At 53.2% G+C, this 27,054-nt stretch overlaps 1 protein-coding gene across 1 annotated transcript in view; it reads right to left on the reverse strand.

Moving 5' to 3' along the window:
- MBP (myelin basic protein) overlaps positions 1–27,054 on the reverse strand; it is a gene marked incomplete at its 3' end in the record, with an annotated part of 116,775 nt that overhangs the window by 3,526 nt on the left and 86,195 nt on the right. Inside the window, exons 5-9 of the mRNA XM_079717946.1 lie at positions 22,761–22,838; positions 6,932–7,039; positions 5,622–5,657; positions 5,190–5,222; positions 1,938–2,057 (exon numbers count right to left, since the gene is read on the reverse strand). Coding sequence (XP_079574072.1) covers positions 1,938–2,057; positions 5,190–5,222; positions 5,622–5,657; positions 6,932–7,039; positions 22,761–22,838 — 375 coding nt within the window. The remainder of the gene's footprint in view (positions 1–1,937; positions 2,058–5,189; positions 5,223–5,621; positions 5,658–6,931; positions 7,040–22,760; positions 22,839–27,054) is intronic.

Raw genomic sequence — 27,054 nt, forward strand, 5'->3', positions numbered from 1 at the left:
CTGCGTGGACACGACCCCAGCGGCACGGTAGGCTCGCCGTGGCTCCACGGGGTCATCCCAACTCCCGACCCCCTTCCAGCTTTAAGCCTGAAAAGCTGACACGTGGCTGGAACCTGGGCTCAGCCGTCAAAGCCCTGGATGGGCAGCCGCGGAAATCCACACGGTCTTCCTTGCTCTCCGGTCCAGGAAGTGCAAAATCCGGTCCCGTTTTTGCTAGTTTCTGCCAGATGGTCTTTCAACATTAGCACATAAGTCACACCTTGTCACTAGATCCCGGGGACCTCCCCATTCAGGGCCAAGGTCAGAGCGCTCAGGAGGGTCCCGGGACCCTCTGTTGGGGGAGCCCCTTACCCCTCCCACCGGTCACTCGGTGCCGCTGCCGCGGCCGCCTCCCTCCTCCGGGACCGGGCCAGGCCTCCCCGTGCTCCGTCAGCGGTCAGCCGGGAGCCCTGTCCCCGTGCCAGGCCAGCCCCTCCCCCACTTCGCGCCCCTGCGCCAGCCACCCGCTCCGCCGGGCATCCCGATGGCCTGGAGGACACAGAGGGGCACGTTCGCTCTCAGCCCATCCCGCCTCCCCCCACCCCCCCAGCATGCACCGTGTGTCTTCTGTCGCCCGCCCGGCGGGACGACACGGCTCCTTTACGAGGCGGCGGCCTGCGCGGAAGGCTTCGCCCGCACGTGACACCGCACCAAGCAGGCGCCCAGCAAAGCCCGGGGCAGAACCCGCGGGACCACAGGGCTGCCGCCGGCCGGGCCCCCGGCGCCCCCCCCGGAGCAAGCCCGGCACCGTGTTAGTCCCGAGGCCTCCGCCACCGCCGCGAAGCCCCTTCCCAAGGCTCTCGGGGCCCCAGGCCTCAGGCGGTGGCGGCATGTTTCCGAGGATGCGCCTCGTGCCCCGGGGTCTGTGACCTTCCTACAAAGAGCTGTCAGCGGGCCCGGGACGCTCCTGCGACCGCCAGAGGGTGAGCGAGCGGAGGCCACACACGTCCCTCCTGCCACCTGGAAGTCGCCTGGGCTTAGTCACGGCCTGGAAGGGGCAGAAGCGGGTCGTGCCGAACGGCGGCCCGAGGAGGCGGCCACGCGGCGTCGGGCGGCCAGCGGGGCGCAGGGGCGGAGCCCGCTGCCCTCAGCCCGTCTGCCCGAGGCCCAGCCCGGCTCCCCGCCCTCCCGTCTCTGGGCCGTCCGGCTTCCTCACAGGTGAGCTTGGCCTCGGTCAGAAGGCAGCCCTGGACGTGGGCGCCCCCGACCTCCCCCGGGAGGGAGGCTCGGAGAGGCCTGGGGGGCAGGGCCACTGCCGGCCGCCGTCCGAGCCCAGAACCTTCCCTGTCCTCTTCCATGCGGCTCAGGCCCGGGGTGCTGGCGCCCGTCCCCTGTCAGAGCCCCTGCTGAGATGTCGGGTGCTCCGAGCGAGGCCGTCTTGTCACCAGCAGGGGGGCCGGGCAGAGGGCGTTGTACCCGCTCCACCGTCACAGCGGCTCTGGCCACGCGTCCGTCACCCTGTCGTCCGGAGGACACGCCGAGCCTCAGGGCGCCCGGGGGCCCAGGTCACTCACTGACGGACGGACGTGGTTCTGACGTCCGTGTTAACCGACGGGACGGGTGCCCGCGGTCCCCGGGGCCTCTCATCCATCTGGCCGTCTTCCCCTCGTGTCCCCTTGGCTGCTTGTCGGGCCAGGACGCCGCCTGACCTTCCCATGCCTCCCGGGCCCCGGCTGTAACCACGGCGACCCCGTCGTCCGCAAGCTCCCCGAGTGGCCCCGGCCTGGCGCCCAGCACCGCCCCTGTTCAGGCGGGCCCTGGAGAAGCGCTTGATCGTCAGGGACGGCACGTGGGGCGCTGACTGCCGAGAAGCGGCGTGGGGACGGGCCCGAGGCCGGCAGTCCCAGCCCTGTCCGCGAACCCGCCCCCGCGCCGCCCGCCTTAAGAAGGTGCCTTACCAGCTTGAAGATTTTGGAAAGCGTGCCCTGGGCGTCGTGCCCCTTGAGGCCCTTGTGAGCCGATTTGTAGTCGGAAGCTCTGCCCCCGTAACCGAATCCCGGCTTCTGGCCCTCGGCTCCCTGCAAGAGAGGACGGCCGCTCTCAGTCCGTCCATGCGGCCTGGGCGGCACAGACCTTTCCCATCTGCTTCCCTGGAGGCGTCAGCAGCCTTCAGACTTGGTGAAATTTGGGGGTTCCTACCTTTCTAACGTGCAAAGACAAAATTCCCAATTCTCCAGCCTGGAGGAGCCTCTCCAGGACGACCAGGACCAGCTCCCCTGGCCGTGGCCTGGGTGCCCTGAGTGTGGATGGTGAACTGGGACCAGGGTCCTTCCCAGGACTCTGGGCTGGGAGCCGGTCACCGTAGAGGAGAGGGCGCGGGTCCCGGCTGGGAAGCGCTGTCCCCCAGGCCGTGCACAGCCCCAGAGCCAGCCACCTGGACGGGTCTCAGCAACACCCCGCCCTGGCTGTGTGACCTTGGGCAAGTGTCAGAACCTCTCTGAGCTTTGGTTTCCACTTCTATAAAATGAGAATAATGGATGCTCTGCTCTGAGAATGGAGCCTGCTGCTCTGAACTTTCGAGCTTGCTGTTGTTATGGGAAGGGGGGTTCCGCACCCAGCCCAGTCTCCAGCTGCCCCTGGAGCCCCTCTCACTTTAGGGAAGATGGAGAAAGTTGCCTTCGTGACACGTAGCAATGACAAGTGATTACTGAAATGTAAGGATATGTGTGTCTCTAGGACCAGTCTACATTCTAATGCGCTTTAGTTTCAAAGGGAATCTTCCACTGTGAACACAAGAAAGGAATGGGGGAACTCTGGTGCTCAGACACAAGGACTGTTAGCCTTTGGGGGTAACGGGTGTCCAGCCTGGGGTGCGACGTTCCTTGGGGGGCGAACCACACATCCTGTCTGCGTCACGGATCTTATACAACGGACAGGCTCTGAGGTCTCCCTTCACGTTTCGCCAACAAGAAGTAGGAAGCTCTGGCCTCTCCTGAGAATTCTATACACAATATAAAACTGTCTCCCGATCGAGACCGCAGAACCCTTTGCCTCAGGCTGCAGCGCTTTCCAATTTCACGAGGGTGCCTTAGGGCTGGAAGGAGCTTGGGAAACCATGGGATCGATCCCTCTGGTTTAGGCTCCAGAAGCTTCCAGATTCCTCCAGTCCACCCCTCTCATGTTTGAACTGAAGCTGGACCAGGGCCATCTGTCCAGGCACACCCCCTGCCCTGCACCCCCAAGCTACTTCTCTTCAGCCCAGGTTTGGGAACAGACATTGGCCACTCAGCTACTTTCATGTGAAGGTTTGGTTTCAAGGGTTATCAAGTGTGCAAGGGACAGGGGCAGTGAAGATCCAAGACCACATATGAGAGGAGCCCAGAACTGCCCTTGAATCCCAGAGGTTTCCATGGACACGCTCGCTCCATCGTGGTCCAGGGTCGGGGGGATGGTTAAAGAGGACTGAGCCAAAGGACAGACGCAAGAGTTGTAGAGATCCACGCTTTCCCATGCAAGTGCTAAATCGTTCTCTTACTCTGCTGTTTTCTCCAGAAATAAAGAGCTTCTGAGAATTAAATTCAAGGATTGGTTTTCAGATTAATAATCTGCTTAAATTTTCTCCTTTCAAACTCTTGGTCACTTATATCTTTGGACAACCTAGAATTTACCGAAAAACATACAACATAGTTTAGAAAAATGGTGGGACTTTCAGGAACTCCAAACGGGAAGACAGTCGTGTGGCTCTAGGAAACCGACAAACCAGCTCACGGAATACGGAGCAGGATTTTACTTTGGAAAAAAAGAGAAAATTAACAGACATTAGTGGGACCAAACACGGAGACGTGAGAGGCATGCAAAGGCCGTGCTGTTAGCTGCCGGGCTGAAGTGGCCTTTAAACGACTGGAAGAAACATGGTCTTTTCCCTCCCATCACTCCACGGTCGCCGATGGCTTCGCCCTGGTTCACGCCTAGAAGGTTAGAAGGCAGCTCAAGCGGTTACTAAAGTCAGATTTCTGGGTCAAACGTGGGTCTTATTCTTCAACATCATCTTTGTCTCCTGCTGGCACAGAAAGTCAATCGTTAATTGTCCCTGAGGCCCATGCTGATTCCCTACGGTATCCTCACCTTTCGGCAAATTCACCAGGTCAGGAAAACGCTCACGCGTATTTGTATAAAATGTTCCAGCAAATATCTCAGTTCATACTTCAATGTAATGATGTGTTGGGGCAGTTTATGGAAGCCTCCCCTGCCTTTTCTCTGAGGGTGGCTCCCCCTCCCTCCCTCCCTCCCTTCCTTCCTTCTTTTTCTTTCTTTCTAAAGTCATTCATTCATTTCTACGATGCTTATTAATTGGGTATCAAGAATATGTAGCCTCTGCACTAGAGATATATTGTGTCTCCAAGGATATTGGAGGATGTGTTTCTAAGGATACCGTGTCTCCAAGACAGACACAATTCCTGGCCTAGAGGTTAGTGGTTCTCTTTTTATTCTGAAAATTTTATAAAGTAAGAACTCTATCTAATATTTGCTAGTAAGTATGGTCGATAGATTTAGTTAAAATACAGATAGCCATTTAAAGTTGGCTCAGATACAAAATTTTACTAGAAAGTGAACAAATCAGCCATTTAAAATCTTCATGAGTTAAACGAAGATTTTAATCTTCTTTAAAATCTTCTCAGAAACTCCTAAAAAGGTTTTCCTGGATGGCTTGATATCCAAGCTTTGGTTATGACTAAATCAAAACCCAAGCCAAAATCTTTTGGATCACTTGGGTTATAAACCGAATGACTGAATTTAGCATCTTTTTGTCTCGTGAGCGGAATCATTTTTTCTCCACAAAATGTCAACATCTGGCGGGGAAGGGAGTGCTGGCTATTTGGACAGGTCCACACGTGGACTGCGGGGACCCATTTTTCCTCATCTGCCGTTTTGGAAGGAAATCAGGAACTTTCTCATACATGGAGTCGCTCCTTTCCTGGGGAGGAGCCCAGGGGAGTCTCCTAGGAGCCCTTTGGTGCCTGGGCCCTGGGTCACGGAAACAGGAGCGTGAACCCAGCTGGGAGGAAGGACCGGCTGCGGCGGAAGCAGCGGGAGACAAGCTGGGTGGGATGGGAAGGAAGGCGGGCCCAGAGAGCAACTGAAACAGAGCAGAACAGCTGAGTGGCCGTGAGGAAGGAGAGGCAACGGGTGCACGTGCATTTGTCACCTACCCAGCTAAATCTGCTGAGGGACAGTCCTCGCCCCTGTGTGAGGAAAAGAAAAAGAGGGACATGGTGATCAGTGTGGGAAAAGCGTTCTCTCCACGAAACAGGAAACACAGGACAACACGGTGCTGAGATGGCAGGCAGGTTTTGGCACACGTGCCCTATCCTGTGGTTGGCCGTGGCCCCCGGGAGCTGCCCAGGGAGGATTTCAGGTCGGGGTTGAGAGGGAAGGGAGCTGGGAGGGTGAGTGCTGTCTGCGTGGCCGCAGGCGGGAAGGGGTGTCACGCACGGCTCAGCCTGTCCTACATGGGCTCCACGTGGCAAGACATTTTGGGATGAAGTCAGGGAGCTCTGAGTCCAGCCCTCTTTTTGATCCATTTAGGGATTTCAGGGAAGGGCTGTAAAGTGATGATGACTCAACACATTGGGAGGTCTTACCTTTCCTTGTGATGGAGGAGGTGTGCGAGGTGTCACCTGCAAAGACACAGGAGAATGGTGAGCGGGGGTGGGGTCCCTCCTTCACAGCAGCCCTGACCCTCCTCGTGAGAGCCTCCTGTTGTCACCATGTCACCTTGTGTTGTCACCTGGCTTGTTGCTAGTTCCCTGCTAGCTCCTGCTTGCTGGGAGGGTCTAGTATCTATTGGTATAAGAAGCCACCCATTCAGTCTCTGCCCGGTGTCCCTGTTCTGTTTTAGTTGAGAGAGAAATATACGATTTGAGAAGTTGAAAGTATCCAATGTGACCTCGATCTTTCAGAGCACACAGAAAGTGTCTGAGAGCCTGGGAAACACACCAAAGGCTGTGCAGCCACAGAGGCGATTCCTCTTGGCATGTGCTCCCGTGCCACAACCCCTGTCGCAGGTGATGGAGACGGTGAGCGTCACCACCATCCCCTCGGGGGTGGGGAGTCAAGGGCCCCTGGTATTCGAGCCTCAAAAGGGACACCCTCAGGTGTGCGACTCCTAAAGCTCCCTAATCAACATGAAAATACCATCTTAGATGTCTGCTGCACAGAAAGTTTATAATTAGAGCCTGTTGTTTTGTTTTTGCTTTTAATATGTTATTTTTTTAGAGCAGTTTTAGGTTTCTAGAAAACTTGCACAGCAATTGCAGAGAGTTCTCATGACCCCTCTGCCCTGCACACAGCACCCCCTGGCTCTCGTGTGGTCCACTTGTTACAACTGAGCCAATGTCAATACATTAACCAAAGTCTGGGGACTCTGTGTTGTACATTCTGTGGGTTTTGACAGATGTATGAGGTGTCTCCGCCGTCACGGGATCGTTCAGAGGAGACCCGCTGCCCCCACATCCCGGGCACTCCTCGTCTCTTCATCCCTCCTGCCCCCGCACCCCTGATCTTCTAACCGTCTCCAGAGGTTTGCAAAGCTTGCATTTTTGAACTAAGCATCTCCTACTAGCTTAGTCTCAAAAGGAGTGAGTTCTTTGGTAGAACTCAAAGTTTTAACACAAAGTTCAGCTGCAGATGCAGCTCAGACCTTGGGACCAGGTGCTGGCCCTGGGCTCCCGAGGCCAACCTCACCCTGAGGAAGTGGGAGGCGTCACCTGGAGATATACTCAGACCCCCCCATCATGGATTACAGCTGTGTCACACGGAGATCTACTCAGACCCCTTGTGGATCAGAGCTCAGTGTCACCTGGGGACGTACTCGGGCCCTCGTGGACGGGGGCAGGGCCGGGCGCCCCTCACCCCTCTAACCTGCCCCCTCCCACCCGTGGCTGCCACTTACAATGTTCTTGAAGAAGTGCACTACGGGGTTTTCGTCTTGGGGCCGGCCGTGCTGCGCCTTCTGGGGCAGGGAGCCGTAGTGGGTGGCTCTGGCCGCGTGGTGTCCATCCTGAAAGACAGGGCGCGTGGTCTCAGGGCGGGCTGGACCCTCTGCTGTCTGCGGATCCGGACGCTTTTGGAGACCCGATGCTAGGAAGCTGCTGACGTCACAGGATGCAGCCAGGCGGGTGGGGTCTGGGCGGCGCTGTCCCCACAGGTCCCTCCTCGGCTGACCTCCTGGCCACTGCAAACGCCCCCTCGGGAGCCCTCCCGACGGGAAGGCCAAGCTCAGGAGGGCGCATCGCCAGCCTCCCCGGACGCGGGCTCCACCTGCAGAAGCGCTGACAGAGCCTGCGAGCCGATGGTCCCAGGAGGAGGGGGGCTCGCCCGGAGCCCTGGCAGAGGGGACGGTGCTCGTGCACGGCCCCTGCCCCGGGAGTGTGGGAGGTCGTGAGCAAGGTCAGAGGAATCTCCTGAAAGCCCGTCAGGTAAATGCGCCAAAGCCTCGGGCACACCTCCTCCATCGCCAGCTCAGTGCTTGTGGTCCGAAAGGACCCTTCCCGTTCAGAAGACACTGTTGCCACCGAAAAGTCTAAATTGGGCTTCTCGGGAATTTAATGCATTTAATGGGCTTAGTTTCACTGGTGATACCTGCACCCCTGACTGGGCTGTCACTGGAGTAACAAGTGCATTATCTCTGGTACTACTTACTGTTAACGTCTATGACTGTCCCCAGCTGACGGTCCTCCTACCCCATCCACCAGGGCTGAAGCCCTGCAGTCACCCTGCCCTCTTTCTCTGCTCTATTTCCCCCACTGACTCAGTTCACAAACCTTGTAGTTTTTCTTTAAAAATCTTCCTTACATTTGTCCTCTCCCCACATTGACGTTAAGGCCAAGGCTGGGGTAGCCCTGCTCGGGCCCCTCCCTTTCCAGCCCAGACGGGTTTGCAAAGGATGCTGTCCTCCTGTCCTTCCCCACAACCAGAGGCCCAGGGGCCACGGGCTGAGCCTCCCTCTCCTCCACGGGCCGGGGACCTCACAGGATTCTGGTTCCCCACAGAGGAAGCCCGGGGGGTTGAGTTATGCTGTGGGTACGATGGCGGGGGCAGAAGCGGACGCCACGCGCATCTGAACTTGAAGACGTCGACCTCAAGGGGAAGCGCTGGAGCGTTTCAGGAACTGGCGACCCCCCTCCCCCATCCTACGTACTCTTATTCTCTCTGCTGGCGTTGCCAGAACATAAATAATCTGGTTCTCCTTGTGCTACGTTGTCTCTCAGCCAGCGCCTTTCTGAGCTCACAGACCAATCAGATTCGGTCACCGCTGGCCCACCTTACACGTTCTTCTCCAATAAAAGAGAGTATAAAGTTAAGAATGAAAAAAGAAAACAGATGAGCTAGGAAACTGTTTAAATTACTTATTTTAAGAAAAATATCTTTGTGTCTAATGTATCTGCCAAGTGAAATTATTTATTAGATACCACCCTAATGGCCAAAAATAATTAAAGCAGCTCAGAACTTAGTACAATTTGCCCTGACTTTGGTTTTTTTGTGTGTTTTTTTTTGGCTGTGCTGCACGGCATGTGGGATCTTAGTTCCCTGACCAGGGATCGAACCCATGCCCCCTGCAGTGGGAGCGCAGAGTCTTAACCACTGGACCACTGGAGAAGTCCCTTTACTTTTGTTTTTATATACCATTTTTCTGCAGGCTGTGTTGGATTTTGAGTCACAGAAACATCGTGCACTTTGATTCACCCATTCTGTGATTAAACTAGAAAAATTTCTTAAACTTTACAGAAAGGTTTTTAAATAAATGAACGTTCAGTCCTATATGCAGTTCTGATATTATTAAAACTTATTTATGCTGTGACATAGTTAATGAAGTATTGTGTAGATAATAATAATGTTTCACATGTTTATCATGCGTGCCAGCTTTGAACGCTAAAAGAAAGAGCATATATTTTGGTGATTTTTATAATGAATACATTGGTCGCCAATCTTTTGAGGGAAAAGTAATTTAAATCTTTTAAGGAACACATGAACTTGGTAAGTTGTGTTCTACCTCTCAGAATCTGGGGTCAGAACTGTTCATGAAAAAGTCAATTAGTGTATTTATGGCCCTCGGCACAGAACTAAGCATGCAATGAGCATTAACTGTTGAATTAACGCATCGACAGTTTAGATCACTTTTAATACGGAGCCCAACACATGCAATAGATCTTAAGTAAACAGAACAATCATCATGGAATCCTTTTGTAACATATGCATTGAAGAGTGACTGAACTAGGACCCTGACTTGGAATTTTGGCTATAAGTTGTCACAGATAATTTAATGTAGAGTTATAGCTATATTGTTATAGTTGTAATGGTCTGTTGCTGAAAGAACATTTAGCCAATCATATTTCTATATATTAGCAATGAACAGTTAAAAAATCCAAATTTAAAAGCACTACCATATATAATAGCATCAGAGGAACAGAATATTAGTTATAAACTTAGCAAAGCGTGTATAGGATCTTTATGCTAAAAACTAGAAAATGCTGGTGGAAGAAAATCAAAGAAGACTTAAGCGGAGAGACATACTATCTTCATGTGTCAGAAGACCATGAATAGTAAAGACGGCAATTCTTCCCAAACTGATCTACAGATGTAATGCTCTGACACTCAGAATCCTAGCAGGATTTTGTTTAGATATAGAAAAACTAACCTTGAAACTATATGTAACCAAAATAGCCAAACAACTGTGAAAAAGAAGAATAAAATCAGAGGAACCGCATCACTTGATTTAAAGATTTCCTACGTAGTTACAGGCAGTGTCATACTGGAGAAAGGGTAGACACATAGTTCAATGGAACACAGCAGAGTCCAAACACAGACCCACACAAATAGGACCAGGTGGTTTTTGACAAAGGTGCAAAGACTGTTCAATGGAGAAAGCATAGTCTTTTCAACATATGGTATTGGAACCACTGGGCATCCATATCCAAAAACATGAACCTCAATCCAAAGTCACACATAACAAAAATTACAAAAATTAACCCCAAATGGATCATGGATCTCTATCTACACTGTAAAAGTATAGAGTTTTAGAAGAAAACAGGAGAAAATAGAAGAAAACCTTCATGACATGAGGGTAGCCAATAAGTTTATAGACCTGACACCAAAAGCATGATCCATAAAAGAAACAAAATTGATAAACTGAACCTGATCAATATTTAAAACTTTCGTTTTGCAAAAGACACTTTAGAAACTGAGCTATTTGTAATGAGGTGGATAGACCTAGGGTCTGTCATACAGAGTGAAGTAAGTCAGAAAGAGAAAGACAAATACCGTATGCTAACACATATATATGGAATTTTCAAAAAAAATGTCATGAAGAACCTAGGGGTAAAACGGGAATAAAGACACAGACCTACTTGAGAATGGACTTGAGGATATGGGCAGGGGGAAGGGTAAGCTGTGACAAAGCAAAAGAGAGGCATGGACATATATACACTACCAAACGTAAGGTAGATAGATAGTGGGAAGCAGCCGCAGAGCACAGGGAGATCAACTCGGTGCTTTGTGACCGCCTGGAGGGGTGGGATGGGGAGGGTGGGAGGGAAGGAGATGCATGAGGGAAGGGATGTGGGAACAGATGTATATGTATGACTGATTCACTTTGTTATAAAGCAGAAACTAATAAAAAAAAATAAATAAAGTGTATCCCAACTGCAAAAAAAAAAAAAAAAGACACTTTAAGAGAATGAAGACAAATTACAGATGGAGAAAATATTTCCAATCATATATATGACAAAAGACTTGAAACCACAAGTCCTTCTTATAAAGAACTCTCAAAAATCAGTGGTAAACAAACAAACAACCAGGTTAAAAAACTGGACAAAACACTTGACTAAACACTTCACTGCAGAGGATGAGTAGAATGCAAATAAGCACATGAAAAGATGCCCAGCATCATTAGCTATTAGTAAGATGCAAATCAAAACCATCAGGAGACACCACTACACCCCTATTAGAAAGGCTAAAATAAAGGATACTGACAATACTAAGTGCTGACTAGGATGCAGTGCAGCTGGAACTCTCATGCTTTGCTGGTGGGAATGCAAAATGGTACCCTCACTCTGGAAAACAATTTGACAGTTATTATAAAGCTAACCATGTATCAATACTTACCATATGACCCAGCAATCCCACTACCTGCTTTGAATGATAAAGGAAAAACTACATCTTTTTGGAAGTGATTTTTGTAATGAATATATTGGTCTCCAATCTTTTGATGGAAATAATTTGAATCTTAAATGAAAACTTATGATCACACAAAAACCTCTACATGAATGTTTACAGCAGCTCAATTCGTAATCACCAACTCTGCAAACAACCCAAATGTTCATCACTGAGCAAAGGGATAAACAGACTGTGGTATGTCCGTGCAACAGAATACTATGCGGCAGTACAAAGGAGCAACAACTCAGAGGCATCTCCAAGGCACTGTACTGAGTGAAAGAAGCCATTCCAAAAAGATTTCATACGGTATGATCCCATACATGTGACTTTCTTCAAAAGAGTACACTACAGGGAGGGTGACCAGAGCAGTGGTTGTCAGGGGTCAGGAATGGGGGAGGGAAGGGTGTGGTGTGAAGTGGGAGGGAGGTTTGGGGGTGATGTACCCTTATTGTGGTGGCAGCCACATGAAACTACACGTGTGTTAAAATTCACAGATGTGTACACCAGATACAACCCAATTTTACTGTATGTTAATTTATAAAATAAGTCAATTTAACACGATCTATCATTATTTGGCCCAAAGTTGGTGATGGCAACATTATGTCGTTCCGTGAATTTCCCAGTTGGAGATCTCCACGTAGGTGAGTCTGGCCTTCTCCCTGCATCCATCTTACGTCTCCAGGTCTCCAGCTAGATTTTAAGTTTTTGGAGGAAAAAAGAAAAACTTCTACTTGATTCCCCAAAGCTTCTGGCAGTTTGGTTCAGCAAATAGAAGTGGACAAGGGAACAAAGAAACCCTCTTTCTACTGGGGCCTCCTGGAAAGAGCAAGCCTCTGGGGGCTGAAGGGCTCTGGTCCTGACATAAAAACCCCTGCGAACCGAGCACGCCAAGCGCTGGGGCTTCTGTTTCCTCACATGTGAAAGCACGGGGTTGAAACAGAGACTCGCTGAGAGAATTTTTAGCTCTCAACTTTTACTAAGAGGCCACCTCTGAGTAGCAGCCAAGGAAAGAAAGCTAATTCTCCAGCTAGGTTTATGTATTAGGGCGTTTCCTAAGACTCTAGGGCTGCTGCTTAATCTGTTTATGTATCACTAAAAAGTTCTGCGGTGAGCACAGGAAGCAGAGCTAAGAAACGCGCCTTGGTTGCCATGGTGATGACACCTTTACACAGTGGCAGGGGAGGGGAGTGCTCTATCTGTCACCCTTAGTTTTTTTTTTATTGTGGTAAAACATACGTAACGTGAAATCTACCGTTTTGCCGTCGTTAAGTGCGCAGTTCAGCGGCCTTAACTACATTCACGATGTTGTGTATCCATTACACCATCCACCTCCAGAACTTTTCCATCTTCCCAAACTGAGACTGTACCCAGTGGACACAAACTCCCCATCGGCTGCGCGGCCCCTGGAAAGCCCCATCCTATTCTCTCTATGAATCTGACGGTTCAGGGGACCCCATACAAGTGGAATCACACAGTGCTTGTCCGGTGGCAACTGGCTTCTTTCACTGGTGTAATGTCCTCAGGGTTCGGCCATGCTGTAGTTTGGGTCAGAACTCCCTTCCTGTTAAGGCCGGGTCATACCCCATTGCCTGTGTAAGCCACGTTTTGCTCACCCATTCATCCACTGATGGACACTTGGGTCGTTTCCACCCTTTGCCTCTTGTGCAGAGTCACCTGCTCTGACTCGGACCCTGTGATGCTGATGTGGTCCGGCCTCCGACAGGTGGCTGAGGGGATGCAGGCCCCCAGCTTCCTTCCCCACAGCCTGAAGAGCATCCTTTATTCTTTGAAGGAGCTTGGAGCGGGGGTCATGACTCTGAGGCCATATCGAAGGCCGGCCTGTGCTGAGGAAAGGGGTCCACACCCAACTTGAGGGGCGCCGGGTGGGGAGGCTCCGGCCGTGCAGGACATCTCTGCTGTCGACGCTCAGTTCACGGTCAGAGCAGGGCCAGCCTTTGTCTCCCAGGCAGCAGTGGGAGTCCCTGGCAGGAGTGGCAGGGTACTTAAAAACAGTGGGTTTTGGCTTATTTGTTATATTTCACAATTTATAGGGAGTGGGTACTTATTTCCATGCCTCACTGTAAACAAGGGGGTCCGTTTCTGTCCTGGAGGAAACAGTCTGGGGAGGGAAGGGGCCACAGGGGAAGGGGGATGACGGCGGGGCCGTCTGGGTGCGGAGGTGACCCCGGTGGGGGGAGGACGGGGCGCGGGTGAGGGTGCCGACACCCCCGGAGCCGCGGCCAGTCCCCTGCCTGCATCTCCTCCCTCCACCCCTGTGTCCCCAGCCTCTGCCCCCAGAGCCTGGGACACACACGTTTCCCTTTAAGGAGCCGCCTGGACTCAGCTCCCTAACTCAGGAAGGGTTAGTGCTTCTCCGATGCAGCCCTTATCTGTGTTCAGAAAGGAAAGAGCCACGACTGTTCACACTTTACAGTTATTTGCCAGGAATGGTGTCTCTCTGTTCACGTCTGTCCTGATCCAAGTAGCTCATCTATTTGTAAGTGATTAAAAGGCAGAGGAGGAATTCGAAGGTCAGTCCTACCGGAAAATCAGAACCGGACACCCCGAAGCCGGGGCGGGGCGGGTAGCGGTCGCCCCTCTGAGCGTGAGCAATCAGAAAAGGAAACGGGGCCGGAGACGGGGACCCCGCCCCACATGCCGGTCTACACCTGAGGTTAGGGCGTTAACACGCTCTCTCCAAAATACGTGGAGCTGAATATCTGGGGCAAGTGAAATTAGAAAATTAGTCCAGGTTTTTAAAAATGAAAACTCAAGTTGTTTAGAAAAATAGTGCTTATTACATAGGGATTTCAAAGAACAAGAAGTTTGTAGAAGAAATCCTACCTCTCAGGGGTGACTTGGTTCACACTCTGGTGAACGACATGGAGACCTGGTTGTCTGCACACGTGAACACGTGAGTCGCGTAGGGGCCTCGGCACGTGATCACAGCACGCGCAGGGTTACGTGGCACTGACGTGTTACTCTTTTTTGGCATCATGATTAACAAAACAACAATAAACTTCTTGGTGGCAAATAAAATAACATTATGCTAAAAAATTTACACACGATGGGAGGAAAGCCATGGGATAAAGGACAACCATTTCATGAATTTTTAACATAAACTGCTTTTTCCATTAGCCTGTTTCATTGTACTGGTTTTGAAAAATTGTGATTCATTTTCCCTCCACTTGTGATAATGTCCTTCACCAGCAGGGGGGGGCTCGTGCACTTGGCGTCCCGGCGGCTTTCCAGTCCCGTCTCCAGGTAACGGGAAGGATTTTATAACTGTTTTTCCAATTCGCTGGAGAGCTGGGAGTCCTTAAACTTGCCAGTAATAACAGGGGATTAGTTTTCGCCTGACACATCTGAAGATCAGTGGTCATCAGATTGGGTAAAGATTCATTCCCTTGACTCTAGCGGCTGTCTTATGAAAATAGGGATGAGGTATTTGCCGGCATCATCATTTGCATTTGCATTTGATTAGAAACAAATGGATAGACTCAGTCCCTCTCAGAAGAAAACGCTGCCTCTTGAAAAAATTAGTATTCACTGTGCCTGGGGTTTTGTGCTTAGGGGGGAAAAAAAAGAGGTCTAGTGCTTGCTTAATTCTTGTCTGTGAGAGGAATTTAAACTTTTTCCTGAATCCACCATCAGAATGCCAGTGATGGAAGTCAGAGTGAATCCGTGGCTCTGGGGCGCTTCCCCACTCTGTGTCCACCCCTCCCGGGCTCTGCACCTGAGAGGCACCCGTGTGCTCCCTGTTGGACCCTACGAGCCCAGGCGGTCTCCCCTCTCTCTGCCCAGGCTCTAGTTTGCTTGCCTCTCTCCTCCGGATGAATGACATTGGATGAGTGCAAAGGAGGGACCAGGAGAATAACATCATTAGATACACAAGCGTAAGGAAAAGCATCTGAGGACCACCCAGGTATAGACTCATGGCTTATAGTAGCTACCCAGGAGACTGCGAGCCTGTTATAGGACCAGCTCTCTCCCTGGTACTTTAAAACCCAGTGTGACAATTTGAGGTTCGTTACAAGATAAGAACGTCTTTTAAATATCATAACTGTGTTCTGGCTTCCCTCTAATTGCCGGCATTAACAGGAAGCATGTTCTCTTCCTGCGCTGTTCCTCTGTCTTACTGTGTGCTAGTTTGGGAGAAACTGGTCCTTCAAAGACAATGTGTGTCTGATAACTAGTGTTAGTAATACCTGCTCCATCTTTTCTGTGTGATGTGAACAGACATGAGCTCTGTGTGGAGCTGCTATTTGGAAACTGCTGCCCTTTTAAGACTTGAGCATTTTCACGGAGGTGACTGACACAGGTGCCCTCATGCCAGGGCACCTCAACCCACCATCCGTCGGGGTCTGTGGCCACGGGTACCTCCGAGGTGCCCCAGGCCTGGCCCATCAGCAAACTCCTAACCCTGTGAAGGGAAACCTGAGGTGGCCAAGGCCCTGTGCAGCCCGCCTCACTCAGTGAGAGGTCCTGGTGCCGTGCCAGAATGACACAGCCGGAGTGGCCTCTCTGTGGATCTGTCTCAAATATGTCCAGATGGCCATCAGTGGCTAAAAGCAGTGACCATTCTCTTACTGGCACTTTCTTAGTCAAGTCAATCATACAAGTTCCAGGAACGCACGTTTCTCCCTGTGTCCCCAGAAGGATCCAGTATAAAAAAAAGGAGCAAAGAAATTGATTCTACTTGCTTTGAAAACACGGGGTGGACGCATTATTATTTTCAACCCGGCTGGTCACAGACCAGAAATGTTGCTCTGTGTGGCCACCTCTTTTTGCAGATGTGGAAGTGGAACTCAAAGGGGTTAAGTGAAGGGCCTGCAGTCTCCTTTCAGCCCCAGCTCCATGTTTTAACCTGCTGCATCATCCGAGATTCCTGTGGATTCCACGTGCACAAGAAGCAATGTCCCAAACCGAACACTAGCTGCACGTGGAGAAATCACGGGCCAGCCACGTGACCAAAGGGACGGGAGAAGAACTTTTTCCAAGTTTGCAGACTTACCTCCTGTTAAGCTGTGAAGGTGCGGTGCGCTAGAAACAAAAATGTGCTCAGATATAAGAAAAACAAGTTAGTGTCTCTCGGGGGCATCGATCAGAGATGTCGGTTAGTATCTAGAGAACTGGGAAAGCTGCAATCACTGCTCTACTAGAAAACGAGTTCCTACTTATCTTGGGAAATACTGGTAACTGGATACGACAAATGCGCGGCACATCTAGTGAGAGAGACGAGATTTTTCAGGTTCATTGTCATTTGGAAGGATGCAGTTCTACGTAATTAAAACTGGGGCTCCATCAGCTCCCACTTTCAACGGAAAAGTTATGCCTCAATCCAAGCGGGCTGTACTGTCTGCAACGTTCTATTTTGTTCATGTGGTTAAAAGCATCCAACTGACCAGCCATCCAACGAACAAACATCTTGGATACTGAATCCTTCAATGTACAGGTTGAACACGACAGAACTCTGCACATATCTGCCAAGTGGCATTAAGGAGACACGCCTTTAGTAGGTGGTTCCACCAGTGGTCCAGAGACACGGGGAGCGGAGGAACTGGCGTTCTCCTTTTTTCCGCCAGAGAAATCTTTGATTTTGTGGCGCCCTCAAGAAACCCAGGTCCAGGCAGCTAAGCGGTTCATCTCTTTAACCTGTTTGGAGCCACAGACTATAACAGTGTCACTGTTTTTCTGAACTGCCGACAATTAGGGAGAACAGGAGAGTAAGACTTGGGGTCTTAAGATGACTGTTTTCCTTGTGAAAAGATGACTGTTTTCCTTGTGAAAGCGGTAAGAAAACCAGATACGCTGGTTTTAAGATGACTGTTTTCCTTGTGAAAGCGGTAAGAAAACCAGATATGCTTCTTCCGTATCGTTTTCTTTATATTTAAGAACCACGACACGTAGTTCACTATGAAACGGATATACTTTTTCTGCCTTTTTCCTCTTGCTTCACACATCTTTTGATGGTTTATAAAAATCCTTCACCGCCCTCCGAAATGTTGTTTCGGTCATTCATCCTCCTTAAGGACTTCCTGAAAGAGGCAGCAGCGTACCTTGTGCCGAATGACTCTCATCCGTGGTTGCCCCGTCTGTCTGCCCGTCTACCTCCCTGTAGCCCTTTGGAAGGACGGGTTGTGGCAGCTTTATGTCCCTGTGGCGACTGGCCCAGGTGCTGAGCTAGCTGCCAGTAAAATAAGTACTCTGGACTACAGCATGTGACCCAAAGGTCACAGGCCTGTGGAAGACATGACACATCTGGCTGGAAACTCTTCGAGCTGTGAGTTTCCCCCTTTCAGAGCTGGTCTTGATGAACACGGCATGTTTTAATCCCCACACCCTGACTGCACGATGCTCTCTGGCTGTTCCCAGAAATCACTGGATCACGAGGTTATCTTGGGCCTTTTGGGCACGCTCCTAGTTTTGTGTATATATGTTTTTCAGAGGAAGCAATTGCTCCATTTCTGGTCAAACAGCTTCTAATACGCCTCAGGAGAGAGCATTAGATTTTTTCTGGCAAGGTCAAGGCGTTTAGATTTTGCAATCTGGAGGGAATTCTTTTCTGTCTGAATGACCTACGCAGTTTTGCCCTACGTTTTTGCCCTTGGCAAGTTTAAGAATATGTTTGTTCCTGAATCATTGACTCGAAGGAGTTTAATTAAAGCCGTGGGCTTTTTCTTTGTTTAGAGAAAGCCATGCAGTATCAGCGCCGGGCCTTTCTCAGTTACAGGAGAGATTCACAGGCAGACCTTCGTTGAGGTGGAGATTTTCGGTGACCTGCTGCCTGTTCTGATGACACGTTTCTTCTCAGATACTGGCATGTGAGAAGGCTGGCGGGGCGCGGTCTGTGCGGAGGTGTGGGTCGTCCCTGGTCCTCCGCTCAGCTGGGGCTGTTGCCTGGCCCGTGATTAGAGGGGCCGGTTTCCAAGCTGGAGAGTTTACCCTCTTAGCAGCCTGTGAAGCCGAAGGCAGCGGGCTGCTGGAAGCACGGCGGCTTCTGGTTTCTTCTGCGATGTTTCACCGGAAACGAGGAAACCGAAGCCCCGGCCTCCTCTGCACCGAAGGCTTTGCCTCCACGGGACGGCCGTCCAAAGATCGAGGTCAGAGGCCTCCTGGCAAGGACGGAACAAACCTGGGATGTGGTCATGAGGTCACCCCGGACACCGGCACACAGGAAGTCGGTGTCACGTCACAGCCGGCGCGTCCGCTCCTTCAGTGAGCGTGTGGTGGCTGCGTGGCCCCCGAGGGGGGTTAAACTCGGGCGGGGCTCCGAGGCCTGGCCTCCGCTCTCACCCCGGTGAGCGGGCCAGGGTGGTGGAACAGGAGGCAGTGCAGTGAACAAGGGCCCGGTCAGAGCTGGGAGCTGCGGCCACGTCGGCGAGGACTCCGCAGACCGTTGTGTTTTCCACCCACCGCTCCGTCTTCTCGTCCAGACAGGATGTGCGGCTGCCCCTGGGCCGTCCCGCCAGGGATGTGAGGCTCCCTCTGCGGTGCCCAGGCCACTCTCCCTTGTCCCATAAGGCAGCTCCTCCCTCCTCATCTTGGGCAGCCCTGGAGAGCTCACAGCCGGAGGCCTGGGCTCGTCGTCCCCGCAGGGAAGGCTCACCGCAATTTCCCGAACTCAGGGCATCTGGGCTGGTGCTGAGAGCGACCTCTTGAACGTGGGTTTGGAGGCCTCCCGTGTCTCCTTCCAAAACAGCGGGAGGACAGGTTAGATGTCGGCCTTAACCGCTCCGGCTCTTTTCCTTGCTCCCAGGCACCCATTTTTAAAGACCTCAATGTGTCTAAAGTACGCAGAAGACTTCCCAGCATAAACATCAAACTAACAGCTCAGCAGAGGCGTAAACCAAACAATCGCCCGGATGCCTTTGCTTGGCTTAGAATTCAGTAGTTCCTTGCGCAGAATGACAGCAAGTGGTTTAAGGGATACAGAGTCTGGAAGATTATTTTGGAAGAAAAGCCAAGTTGCAACAGGCTTTCCTGCAAGTGAAGGTCGCAGGCCTGGGCGCAGCTGCACTGGGGGGCAGCCCGTCGGGGGTGGGGGGAGTAGACCACGGTCCCCCAGGAGAGGCTCCGCCCAGGTGGGCAGGGTCCCACTTGCTCTGCTCTGGGTCCCCATGGCCAGACGTCCAGGGCCCATCAAAATCACCCAGCTCTGGTCAGAGCCATTTGTTTGGACATCACGAAGAAATCGATTGAGAAAACCTGACGGCTAAATACGAGGGAAGCCTCTGGAATGCTTTCCATGTGAGTGATGCCTGGGGTCTGGGGGCTGTGCTTCCCGGGAGCAGAACAGGAGCCCACAAGCCTAAGGCACGGAGTCACCGGGAGCACCTCGGGGTTGGCGGGGCTGGGCTTACGAGAGGCCCCTGGAGACTTGAGGAAATAACCATGGAGTCTCAGTCTTCAGAGAGATGTTTGCAGTCACCGACTCTGACCCCTTTGCTTTCTGGTTGAGGAAACTGAGGCCTGAGAGCGGGAACCCAGGAGCTGACGGCCAGAGCTGGGGCGGCCTCGCAGGGTCCCTGCGGGAAGCAGGCCTGACGCGCCCTCGATGTGCCGGCAGCTTCCGGATGTTTCTCTCCATCAGCACGGGGGCCCGGGGCGTCGGCAGGACAGACGGTTATTTCTGATGTTGCTGTGCTTTTCAGGCCAGGAAAGGAGGCTCAGAGCAGACACACAGGAGGCTGAGCAGTGGACTCAGACCTACCACGCGTGTCTCCATCCTTACCCTGTGCTTTTCCAGGTGCGAAGAGTCCGACTCCTTACCCCCGAGCATCCTGGGGACGGTTGGTTGGGGGGTCACAGCGGGCAGGGCGGCTCTGGATGAACCTCTGGGCACCTCCCGGGCCGGACGTCCAGGCAGTGTCCTCTCCAGGCCGTGAGGACCGGTTCCCGGGGTCTGTGGGATGCAGGCAGAGGGGCTTAAGGAAGCCAGTGAGAGCAGCTGACGGGCGTGGGAACAGGGGCTTCCCCCTCTGTTCTTCCTGCATCTCCAGGGCCCAGAGGTGCAGGTGTGGGTGGGACGGGGATTATTCGGGCGAGGCACGTGCTCCGCACTCCCCGCCCTGGGCACCTTTCCAGCTCCTTCCATCTGCAGGCGCCAGGCGCTCTGGGTCATGCAGCTTCCAGAGGCCCAGCCATGCGGAGCCAGGGTGACGTGATGGAGAAAGCAGAGGAAAGGCTCTTCCCGTCTCCCCGCGGAGCTGTCTTCCCTGTTGTGTATTTGCTCCTTGATTCTGCCTTGGAATTCGTGCTTTCCCAGCTTGCTTTTCGGTCCTCAAATATTACTTCATGCGTGGCCTTGGGCTTCCCACCTTCCACGGTCCTCTTCCAGCCCTCAAGGTCAGCCCTGTGTCAGAATCAAGAGAAGTGTTCAGGCTCCTGGAATCAAGGGATTCCTCGCAGGGGACCCAGTCCTGGAAGCGCAGCCACAGTGCTGAGCCCACTTGTTCCTTGACGTGTAGTAGGTGGGGCTCTCTCACCCTTCCTGGTGTGTTTGTTCAGAGAGACAGGCAGACAGAGAGAAGGAGGTCCGGGTGCAGGACGCCAGCCTGACGTCGCTCACCGACTTTAAGTCTCTGAACCGCAGGGGAAGGAGGAGGAAGCCTTCGGTCCCGAGCCGCCCGGTGGTCCTGCACCACCATCCCCAGCCCCCGCGTCAGCCCTTCGGCCGTGGCCTCACCCCGCGGCTCCTGTCCGCTCCGCAAGTCTACTCCACGTGCCCTTTGTCGTATTTTGAAACCACTTCGTGCCACCTGGCCCTTCAGTGCTTTCCCGTGTCCGGGGCTGTTAACGCTCCGAGAAACATAAGCTCTTTCTTGAAATACTGAAGAATCCAGCGTGCTGGAGGATGACATAGTGAACAAACAGCAAAGGCAAAGGCCCGTAAGTGGAGGCCGCGGACGCCCGGCCTCCGTGCTGCGTCCCTGGGGCTGCTGTGTGGAACTCGTGCATTTCTGGCCAGTTTTGTACACGCGGGCACAGAGGTCTGTCTGGGACGAAGCTGTGGAGGGCAGGGCTGCTGTAAGCTTCCTAACATCCCCAAACGCCAAAGCCCTGGCCTCCGGCCCGCCCCGCTCTGCACCGCATCTGGGATTTCTGGCAATGTCTCTGCCCCTCAGTGGAGCGGGCGTGCTTTCTGATGGCGACGTGTCCCGTGGAGGAGAGGACGGGGGTCCCGGTGGCTTCAGGGCACAGGGAGCACGTGGGTCCCCGTCGGGGCCTCTGCCCGCCCGCATCCCCGCTGCCAGGAAACAGCGAGCGTCCGCTCCGGCTCTCCGCACTCAGCCTGGGAGCCCAGGGCCCCCCAGAAGGCCTCTGCGGCCCAGCCCTGGCTTCCTCGAGGCCGAGTGTGGACCAGGCCAAGGCCCAAGGGCCCCAGAGGTTATGCGCCTCCAGGGGGACGGGGCCCTCTCGACCTCCCCGGGGGTGGGGCTGTTTGCTTTGAGAAGGAGCCACCCAGGGGCCCTCTGCACGGGTGAGCACGACGGTCGCAACTGAAACGCGATTCCCGTGAAACCCGGGCTCGGCGGCAGCACCCCTCCAGCCCCCCTGCAGCTGTCACCTGGAGATGCGCCCCTGCCCACCCCAGGGAGCTCGACGGCAAGTCCCTCCCGGCAGCCAGCGGCCCTGGCACCGCTCCCGTGGCCGGGTCCTACGACGGGGTCAGGCCCTGGGCTCTGCGGCCGCTCTGCCAGCCTCCCCCGGACCGACGTCCGGGAGCCGACCCTTTACGTCGTATGGATCCGCTCCTCCCCTGGGACCAGCCGGCCCCGCGGGCCCCTGTGGTCACACCGTCCCGTGCGGGGCGGAGGGCTCCACGGTGGGTCTCAGCTGCGGGCACAGCTCCCGGCTGCCTGGGTCCCGCTCCCCTGGCCCCATCCGCACCCTCGGGGCTCAGTCAGAACTAGCTTTCCTGTCGCGTGCCACGTGGTTTCAACCTCCTGCGCTTTCCCAGGTTGGAAAGGCCGGTCGATGCCCGGGCACAGCGCCTGCTGGGCTCCGAGAGCAGAGGCCTGGGCGGGGTTGTGCCCCCCCGCGAGCTGACTCTGACCCGGGCTGGTCGCGCGCCTCCCCCGGGGTCGCCCCAGACCGCCATCCACGTGGCTGTCCCTACGGTCCCTACGAGCTCTGAGGGGCAGCCGGGAAGGAGGTCCTGACCCCGGGGACACTCAGCTGGGCTGGCTCCGGGGAAGAGCTCACTCACCTCGTGCTCGGCGGGCGCTCCGTGTCCGTTAGGCGCCGGTTTTCCGAGGAGACGGGACCACAGGCGGGTCAAGGCCACGGCTGCCGGCCACCTCGGGGGCCAGGCCCGCTTCAGGAGCTTGTCCTCACCCTGGCCCACCTCCGTCTGGGCGGGACCCTCAGTCGAGGCCGCGCATCCCTCGCGAGGACCCCCCTTCCGTCTTTGCCCGTTTTCCTTCGCTCGCGTCCCCTCAGGAGCTGCCCTGCTCAGCCTGACACACGTGCCTTCCCAAGGCGCGCGCGGTGGGAGCGAGGGCCCGGCAGCGCCTGCGCCGTCCCCGCGGTATGGCCGTGGCCGCCGCGCGGAGCCGTCTTACCTGGTGCACGTTGCACAGCCCGGGCGGGCTGCGGGCATGAGGGGGCAAAGGGTTCCCGCTCTGCTTGAGCCACGGGACCTGCCAGAGGGACAGAGCGGCCACTGAGTCCACGTCCTCCAGCGGGTGAGCTCCTGGCGGCGGGGAGGGGGCGGGCGAGCGGCGGGTGGAGATTAGAGGAGGCGGCACGTGACGCGGATGGAGGATGGAGCAGCCAGTGGCCGGGGCTCAGGGGACCCGGGAGGGAAGACGGCAGGGGACGGCTCCCGAGGGCCCGGGGGCAGGAGGAGGGACGACAGAGAGAAAGGAACAGGGAGAAAGGGTTAGGGAACAACTATTACCCGGAGTCTATTCTGGGGGCCTATAGCTCATTATGGGACCAAATTTCCTTAAAAACGTTGCCGGCACCAGACATGTAAGATTTCCAAGACAGCTTCACGGGAAGAGCTGAAAGGGCTTTTCCGTGTCTGTAATGGAATAGATTTTACACTCCGGGGGGTTTTATTTTATTTTTCTTTGAGAGCAAGTGTGTTCGCTTCTGCTCTGGATTTACAAGTAGAAGTCTTTCCTGCGCTGTGGGGTTAACAGTGGCTCTCACACTTGGGTCCCCTCAGTTGGCTCCAGAGTAAAAGGGAATCACTTCAAGAGCCACAGAGCGCTCAGAAGGCGTCCTAGCCGGCCACGTGGAGTTATGCTTTCTCATGGCCATTCTTCTTTGCTGTTGGTGGCATTTAGAAGCTTAATATTAATATTAGAGACTTAAAATTCCTTCATGAGCTGCGAACGAGCCTGAACTCTAGTGTTGTAAATCTTCCTAAATAGTATTTGTTCCTAACTGAGCGCACTTTCCCTATTCTATCAGCTACGAGACAGTTTCTGCCGAATCAACCAATGTTGAGGGATGTGGTGGAGAGAATATTATTACAGGACCAAGGTAAGGGGCCTGCAAGAAGTTCCTCTCTTTTGACCTGCCATAGCAAAATGGCAAGAGAGAAAGAGAGAAAGTGGGGGAGAGAGAGAGAGAGAGAGAGAGAGAGACAGAGAGCCTCATAGGGGTCAAGAGATGAAATCAGTGTAATAGGTTTCAAGGGATGTCTTATATTGGCTACAGATGAAATGGATTTTTAAAAACCAGGTTAACAGTTGGTTATGCATGGAAATAAGCAGTAGTTATGACACAGGAAAATATTAACGCATTCTAGGAATATTACTGTAAAGTGAACACACTAGGGTTTCCAGAGGCAAATCCGTGGTAAGCGTGTACTTAGCTGTGCACCTCACAATCAATTTTCTCCACATGGGAGTGGCTATTTCTATACTAGCAAGAAGTACTGGCGACTCTGATGCATGGTATTGGGTACTTAAATAAGACCCCTGAGTACTTATTTAGAAGCACATCTCAGTGGATAAGCCTGTGGATTCTCTGCCTTGATGAGGCCAGGCTGTCCCCACTGAGGGTGAAAACCCACAAAAATGGCCTGTGGTCCATGCCTACACTTGGTCCAAAGGCAAAGAAGAATTTTCTAGTCCTCTATTTAAGACCACATTCCTTCTTCATGAAGAGGTCAATTTCTCTGTGACATTTTCAGGCAGCTCTGGGGGCTGGTGTTAAGGCCCCTCTACTGCCACCCTGGCTTCCTGGGCGCTGGCCACGCAGCCTGGGGCAGGGATGGCCCACGGCTCTGAGACGGAGTGGCCCCCCCTGGGTGACAGACTGGCCCACGGATGCCTCCCCGACGGCATGCCCCTCCTGCGGCGGCAGGAGGAGGGAAGACAGCTCTCTCCGTCCGTGTGAGAGCAGAGGAAGGTTCTCCACCTCGCGTCCAGACGTGCTCAGGATCCAAAGGGACAGCATCTCCAGCAGAAGGAGTGAGGCGCCCGCAGGACGGGAGGAGAAAAGGCAGGACGGCCCCTTCTGGAAGCCGCATGTCACCCTCTCCGCCTGCTACTGTTTCTCACGGAGCAGGATGCTTCCCGAGGGCTTACGAGTGTGGTGACGTCCATAATGGAAAAACTCTAAGATAACCGATCAAACCGGAGAGTGAGAAGAGATTTCTCCAGTTCTGGAATGCTAAATCCATACTTAGTGATTTCCATGAGAGATCGAGGGAGTGTTTTTCCCCCTAATAATGAGATATTCCCTCAGATGTCAAGCCAAGCTCTCCATCCACTGGTAAGAATTGCCTGTTGCTTCTACCAAAAGGAACATCAACGATGATGGAAAGCAACACCATAACATGGAAGTGAGTTTAACAGGAGATGAGTTAGGACAGGGTCTGGTGGCAGGATACGGGCACAGATGAATGGAAGACAGATCAAAATTAATCCCATGTCTTTGCGCTTATTTCTAGTTCACCAGCGACCCCGAACTTACCCTCAATTTCACAAATTACCTGCCATCCTTAAAAGAACCAGCCTGCCTCTACGTTCAGATTCTCCGCTGTTTCTTCTACCCCCGGTATGTACCCTCCCAGGGAGCCCAGGCGGGGGCCGTCTTTCCTGTGCTCAGTCACTCAGTAAATGCTATTGAGGGTCCCGTGTCCCAGGCACAGGGGAGAATACCGTCATTTCCCCCAACGTGTACAGGACGGTGCTTTGAGAGCAACAGTAAAAACCTCAGGCAGAACGAACACAGTCCTAACAGGAAGACCAGGATACTGAACCGCCCGTGGAGAGAAGAGAACAGGACGTCTGTGTGTAAAGCAGAGGCGTGAAAACTGTGTGCAGAAGGGTGTGCTCGGGGCCCCAAACTCACCTGCTGGTTGGTTGCTGTGTCAGAAGGTCATGAAAATACTAGTTACACCGTGTGCTTAGTAAAGGGAGGGTCACCAAAAAAGACAACTTAAAAAAATCACATGCAATTAGTCTGTTAAAATGTTTAATAAATGCATAAAAAGGAAGATATATATAAAAAGCAAAAGGTCATCACAAAATCAAATCAGAATACAATCACCAGAAGGCAATCAGCATTAAATACATCAACATAATCTACAAACGTTTCACTCAGAGGACGCAGCAAAATCGCTGCCAACACGGGGGCACACCATTCTGATTTCTCTCTCGCCTGGTTAAAGATAGCGGAGGAGTGAGACCACAGCAGGACACAGCAAAGCGCTGGGAGCCGATCAATAACGGATCCCTAATTGATCAGGGCAATGATACGTCAGAAGGAATTCCTGTAGGAAATCTCAAAAAGTGTTTGTTTGGGTGCAGAAGCACATCTACCCAGCATACAGGGATCTTCCTCTAGAAAGATGTCTGGCCAAATCTCTTGGCAAACTGATGTACTGAGTGGCTGGGTCGTGGCCACGTAGACTCACGTTCGCTGAGACCCATGTTACGTGCATCGCTGCATCGTAAGCGGACACACTCTCGGCTGAAATGAGCGAGTGCAGCTCCGCCGGCCCAGACTTCAGGGCTAGACTCACACGGGGCGGGGCACCCTGCTCAGACGCTGCCTGCTGTGTCCTTCATGTCACCTCCAACTGTCACCCTCCCCAGGGGATTACAGAATACATCTCTAACGTTAGGGTGCCACGATAACGATGAGGAGTTAAGTTACCGTAGAACTAAAACATGTTCAATGAAATTGAAATGCAGCGGAAGAAAAGGCAGGACACAGAACATTGTGATTAACTTGCAAGACTGCTTATCCCCCAGGGCACTGACAGCAAGGGCTCTTATCCCACACAGTCAAGATTAGAGGCAGGGAAGTCATGCTGGATGCTGAGAGCAGCAGGTTGTAAATGCAGCTCTGACTGTAGTCAACAGAGGAAAACAGGTATAACCACCAGTACAGAAACTGTAGGAAAGTAGACTGATGCAGAGGACGGTGAAACCGGCCTGGCCCCTTGCATCCCCACTGGGGTGTGTCCGGGTGTCACACCACTGCGGCCACCCTGGCTATTGTCCAAGCTAATGGGTCACAATGTTGCTGTTAAGCCTGAGGGTACAGCGCTGGCCCCGGAGTGGCGGGTCTGATGGGTGGGTAGGTGGGGCAGCTTAGGGGACCCCCTCCACCCGCTAAAACTGACCAAACGCGGTGGCATCTCCGTCCTGACCACCCGCCCATTCCTCACAGGGCCCCAGGTTCCACGGACTTGGAAACCTGCTTCTTAAAGGCAACAACTCCGCCTTTCTTTCTTCCTGCCACAAAGGCGCATGGTCTCGGGAATGCACTTTTCATTTATGGCTCTCGAAAGAATATGCCGCCGCCTCAAGGAATTTGTGAGCGCTTTGCTCAAATGTCAACTCCCGGCCGCACAGAAGGTGGGTGTGTTGGTGCATTCCCAGGGCA

This window comes from Hyperoodon ampullatus, assembly GCF_949752795.1.
Source record: "Hyperoodon ampullatus genome assembly, chromosome: 13".
Lineage (NCBI taxonomy): Eukaryota > Metazoa > Chordata > Mammalia > Artiodactyla > Ziphiidae > Hyperoodon > Hyperoodon ampullatus.